General features: G+C 43.8%; 1 protein-coding gene across 7 annotated transcripts in view; it reads left to right on the forward strand.

Annotated features, from left to right (window-relative positions):
* The window catches only part of PDPR (pyruvate dehydrogenase phosphatase regulatory subunit), a 47825-nt gene that overhangs the window by 23776 nt on the left and 18283 nt on the right, over nucleotides 1-5766 (forward strand). For all 7 annotated transcript variants that reach the window (XR_012126764.1, XM_073226184.1, XM_073226183.1 and 4 more), the window contains 6 exons: nucleotides 1050-1174; nucleotides 3053-3208; nucleotides 3404-3537; nucleotides 3909-4057; nucleotides 4338-4450; nucleotides 5536-5630. Coding sequence is in view for 6 of the 7 variants with exons in the window: in XM_073226184.1 (XP_073082285.1) it covers nucleotides 1050-1174; nucleotides 3053-3208; nucleotides 3404-3537; nucleotides 3909-4057; nucleotides 4338-4450; nucleotides 5536-5630 (772 nt within the window). In the remaining variant the exon portion in view is untranslated. The remainder of the gene's footprint in view (nucleotides 1-1049; nucleotides 1175-3052; nucleotides 3209-3403; nucleotides 3538-3908; nucleotides 4058-4337; nucleotides 4451-5535; nucleotides 5631-5766) is intronic.

Genomic DNA, 5766 nt, shown 5'->3' on the forward strand with positions numbered 1-5766 from the left:
CTCAGCTTGGGGGGCTTCCTCCTGTCCAGACTGACTTGTAGTTGATGTGGTGTGATGTGTTTAGTCTGGTATGTTAGTAAGAGGGGGATATGTGCAATTTGAGAGTTGTCCCCCATCTCCTAGTCCAGAAATGACATTGTGCAAGACGCTTTTGGAACTCCTCGTTTGGAATTAGCCATGGAGCCTGTGGGACGATCTTTTTGTTCTTTCACTCCTAGCAAATGATGGTCCTTTGAGTATGTAATTGAGCTTGGAAACATCCAAGTGTGGTGAGAAAGATGATCATGCTGAGTAATCTAAGTTTCATTTAAAAATAGGTGCTAAGAAAATGAGCCTGTGATGACAGAACAAGTACTATGTGATTCGACCTTCATGACATACTTAGAGTAGTCCATAGAGACAGACAGACAGTAGAATGGTGGCTGCCTGGGGTCAGGGACGGAGAGTGACTGCTTAATGTGTAGAGTTTCATTTTGGGAAGATGGGCGGCGTTGCAGAGCTCGATAGTGTTGATGGTTACTCTGCAGTCTGAATGCACCTAACACCACAGGACTGTCCACTTGAAAATGGTGAAGATGGCCTGTTCTGTGTTCTGTGTATTTTACCACAATTGAAGAAACTTTTTTAATTCATGAAGCCATTTTTCTGAAGTGACTTGTAGAATGGCTCTGAAAAAGTTATGGACGAGGAGTAAGAAAAAACATTCGGAGCAGAAGAGGTGTGGTCAGACAACTATATACCCCTATGAGGTGACTGTTTTAACTCACAGGATGTATAAATTAGGGTACATTTATTGTATGCATATCTTATTACTTCCTCATAGACAGGGCTTATGTCTTAAAACATTTCTAGAGAATCTTATTCGAACTAAAATCCTCATAGTGGTCTTGTGAGAGCAGTAGATGGATCCAGGTGTATTTCTTCTGGGGGCCAGGATTGCCCCACTTGTCTGTGATGTGAAAGGATCTTGGATTCGGGTGGTTCTTGAGTCCTAGTGTAGTGCTGAGTGTCACATCTGAGGCCCAATACCTTTCCCCACGTCTAAACAGGTACCTGGCTGAATGGATGGTGCACGGGTATCCCTCAGAAAACGTCTGGGAATTAGACCTGAAGCGTTTTGGAGCTCTCCAGAGCAGCCGTACCTTTCTGCGCCACCGGGTCATGGAAGTCATGCGTAAGTGAAACCTATTCCACTTGCACCTAGTTGAAGTGCCTTGTTTGGGGCTTGTCCTGCCATTCAGAGGAGCAGATTTCTCCGTAGTCATTAGTAATTGCTGCATGGTGGGCTTATGGTGTTGACTTTTCAGGCCTGTGTGGGTCATTGTGCCCCGAGTGGTACTTACGGAATGTTTTCTGTAAGGTATGGCACTTCATGTAGCTCTTGCAGCGTGAAGCAGAACAGGACTTGCAGCATAGCTCCTGCCAAACTGCCAGCAGCAACTTCTATGTATTCCTAGCGGCGTCTGCATGCTGCTTTGCTCAGAGAGGCTGTCAGAGAGTGTGCCAGCTCCCCACTTGGTAGCTGAGGCCATGGTTTACTTTCCAAGGCAGAGAATTTGCCAAGTTATTCTCAAAGCTTCATGCTTCTCTGAGTGATTTTTGTCATTAATATGTTATATGCTAGGAAGATAGGAAACCACTTCTTTGTGAACATAGTACATACATTTCTGCTTTCTCCTTGTTCTTGTTTCCCTACAACTTTGAATGATTGGCCTCTTCATTTTAATTTGAGGTTTAATTTGTTATTCTGCCTCTGATTTATTTTCTAATAAGCCCTTAGGGACAGTTTTTATTAAGAATTGATCCAAATCAGATTGTGATTTCATGTTCCTATACTGAGGAATTGGTCTGTGACTTGGCCAGAATATGTCTAAATATTTTTGACATATTGATGCGCAGGACTAAGTTTCTGCATTGGCCGTGACCACTGTTCATGATTAAGAATGAGTTGCTGGTTTGGTAGCTGGAGGTACTGCTCACAGTGAGGCCTTTCAACACCTGTGCACGGACTTTTGGCCAGAGGCAGAGAGCTCATATGCGTGGGGAATAAAGGACCTGGCAGCAATATGTATAACTTAAAAGGTTTTTTATTTGTAAGAAATATTTTGGTTTAAATGTTGAACTGTCATAAATCTAGAGTTCCTCATCCATAGTTACATTAGAACCTGTGCAAATAGTAATTGAACTTGAGTTTCTTCTGGAGGATATGACACTTTTGGTGGCCTTTCTCTGACATAAAATAGAAATTGCAGGCATGGTAGGAAATGGGGAAGAGGAAAGCAGAACATAAAGGACCATAGGAGATTGACAAACTGTCCCAATATAAGGAGACCAGCATTGCTTCCTTCTCTTCAGTCTCCCAGCCTCCCTACCTCCTGACGTACCTTGTATTTGGAATGGTGTGAGGTCAGGTCTTCTCTTTGAAAGGGACTAGAGATCACACTCTTTCTGGCTATTTACTCATGGCTGTTGCAGATTGGACATTAGGAGAAATGAATTCTAACCCTAGCTTTGTTATGTGAATAATGTTACTGGGACAATACTATGCAACCTGTCAGATTTCAGAGCCACCAAATCAAGGTATGCTAGGTGCCCTTTCACTTCAGAAATTGATTAAATATTAGAGAGGAAATGTCTGTAACAGGTGTGAGATCCCAACAAGATCTAAGAATCAAGTGCCCTTTTTTCATCCTTTGTAACCACCTGTGTCCCACTTAGATACAACCTTCATCTCTGCTGTGGAGCTTAGCAAGGTTTAGAACTCCGACCTTTCTCCCATTGTTTCTACCACTAATTTGGAATGACAGTTGTGAACAAAGACCTAGAGTTGTTATGTGACGCATAGCTATACAGCTCTATGGAGGGACGATACCAGCTCTTGTAGAACTATTCTTTTTTTCTGGAGCACGCCTGTTATCCTGGGTGCTGGTTGGCAAATTGGCCACATGAGGCTGGAAAGCATGTTCTTTAGAATAGGAACCACTTCAGAGCCCAGTGGATACTGGGGCTCAGCTCTGTGGTCTGGGCTTTCAGAGACTGTTGCCTGTTCTAGCTCTGCTGTACGATCTGAAGGTTCCTCGTTGGGACTTCCAGACCGGGAGGCAGTTACGCACGTCTCCTCTCTATGACCGGCTGGATGCCCAAGGAGCCAGGTGGATGGAGAAACATGGATTTGAGAGGCCAAAGTACTTTGTGCCACCAGACAAGGGTAAGAAGCTACATTCTCATTTTTGTCCTATTTTTTTCTGCTCTGAGAATTAATAAAACATATTTCTAAATGTATATAGCTAGAATGTGTTCCTGGGAAGACAAATAAAAACTGCTATGCTATACTAAACTATATAGGGAGATCTTCCAATATAAATCTCCTTCCCTTTTCCTTTTCTCCTATTTTGTCCTGTAGACCTCCTGGCACTTGAGCAGAGCAAGACTTTCTATAAGCCAGACTGGTTTGACATTGTGGAGTCTGAAGTCAAGTGCTGTAAGGAAGCGGTGTGTGTCATCGACATGTCCTCTTTCACAAAGTTTGAAATAACAGTAAGTATCTGGGAGCCAAGATAACAGATTAGGAGCCTGCACATTTATTGAATGCCTCCTGTTTCTCATCTGTCACTTCAAAACAGATGATTTAAGAATTCTGGTATATGTCAGTGTTTTATCTGTATTAGAAAATTTTTCTGAATTTTTAGCTCTTTGTTTCTGGTTTGTAATCTGCTTGCAGAGGCCCATATATCATTAGAGTCAACAGCTGGCCTTCTCTGGAGCTTCTTGCTGTGGAGAAAAGCTGCAGTAGTGTTGCCTGGGTTCTGGCTAATTGAATCTTCTGGCAGACCACCATGCTCATCAGGCCGTGTGACCCAGCCAGATGCTGTCATGCTCACTCTCTGCTTTGTTCCCTCACCCTGCAGTCCACCGGGGACCAGGCATTAGAGATCCTGCAGTACCTCTTTTCCAACGACCTTGATGTGCCTGTGGGCCACATCGTACATACGGGCATGCTCAACGAGGGTGGAGGGTATGAGAACGATTGCAGCATAGCGCGCCTGAGCAAGCGCAGGTGAGGTTCCCTGCCAACCCACTCTGCTCCTGCCACTGCACTTTCCCAGGAAACCCTAACTCTACATCCAGGACCAAAAAACCATGTCATTAACTCACGACCAGTTCATTAGCAGCCCCATACAAAAATAAATCATCAGGGAAAAAAAAGAGACCCTCCAGATTATGTAAGAGATCATGTGCTAGTGTTCTGCTCAGTTTTGAGACTCCCTGACAACTTAAATGCTTCCCAAGCCTTTCTCTGCTGCCTGGTAGTGATTTCTTTTGGGTCTCGCTTTCAGTTTCTTCATGATTTCTCCAACTGACCAGCAGGTCCACTGTTGGGCCTGGCTCAAGAAGCACATGCCCAGAGACAGCAACCTGCTTCTGGAGGACGTCACCTGGAAATACACTGGTAATGCAGCCCTCTGAGCTCAGCTGAGTAAGGAAAGGCCAGCCAGTCCAGATTTGTCTTTCAAAATGTATTTATATTTGACTTTCAAAAATGAGGTTCAGAATTAGAAGCACAGAAGAGGATCTCTGGTTATAGAAAACTGAACCCTAATACTTGCCCATGTTTCTGTAAGTGGGGTGTGGAATGAATTAGTGCTTCAGTTTCCATTTGATTTGTTCTCTGCTGTATCCCTTACAGCCAGCATGTAGGAGTGCAAATATTTGTTGAATGAATGAGTAAACCATTTTTAAAGTATTTTTACATTTATTACAAAAGTATTATTTTCTTTAAAATTTCGGCTTAGCTTTTTAAAAATGATTTAGCAGTTTTTAAGGATACCTTAATTCGCTGATTCTTCATCAGTCCCTCCTCTTCTACCTCTTCTTTCCAGGTTTAACCCCTACCTCCCTTTACTGATTCTAGCCCTGTGCCCCCACCAGGCCTTATTCTCAATTCACTGTAGCTGCAAATATGACTAATTTCTTGTTACCAGAGTGGGAAACTATAGAATGTTATTGAACCTCTTTTTAGCCCATATGTGGTAGAATGATGTATGATTAGCACAAGCTTCTATCACAAACATGACTGACTCCAGGGTGTGTGGGCAGCTCTCCTCCGGTACTGATTTGGAATTGGGGCATTTGCTGTCATGTAGCCACAGTGGGAAGAGGAAGGCAGTGGAAACTGTGCAGCGAGTTTGTAGCCAGCTCTGGAAGTGGGCTCCTATCTCTTTGGCCAGGGTTTGGTCTCATGATCCCAATCTCACTGCAAAGCAGGCTATGAAACACTGTCTGCCTGTGTATGAGGTAGAGGAGACCCCAGCCAGGTCTTGCGTGCCAGCAGGTGGTAGCTGCATTTAGCAGGCCTGTCAGGAGAAGTGTGTGTGCCAGAATCAGGGTGCTTAGCATCCACCTTCAGATTGCCTAAGCAAAGGTATGCTTTCACGACCTCACCCTTGGCTGTAATGAGCAAGTCTGGAACAAACCTTTTCCACTGGCCTAGCTGTTCACCTGGAGGTGCCAGACATCTTGTTCTTTTCTGTTTAGCCCTCAATCTGATCGGTCCTCGAGCTGTGGACGTGCTGTCTGAGTTGTCCTATGCCCCTATGACTCCAGACCACTTCCCAAGTCTGTTTTGCAAGGTGGGTGCTAATAAAGTTATAGTTTTTTTAAGTGGGCAGGGAATATTTCTTTTATAGAGGTGGCAATTACATGCTCTTACTATGGCATTAACTACTACAAAATGTGTTCTGACTTTTATTAAGCAAACAAAATGAA

Source organism: Manis javanica, chromosome 17 (genome assembly GCF_040802235.1).
Source record: "Manis javanica isolate MJ-LG chromosome 17, MJ_LKY, whole genome shotgun sequence".
Classification (NCBI taxonomy): domain Eukaryota; kingdom Metazoa; phylum Chordata; class Mammalia; order Pholidota; family Manidae; genus Manis; species Manis javanica.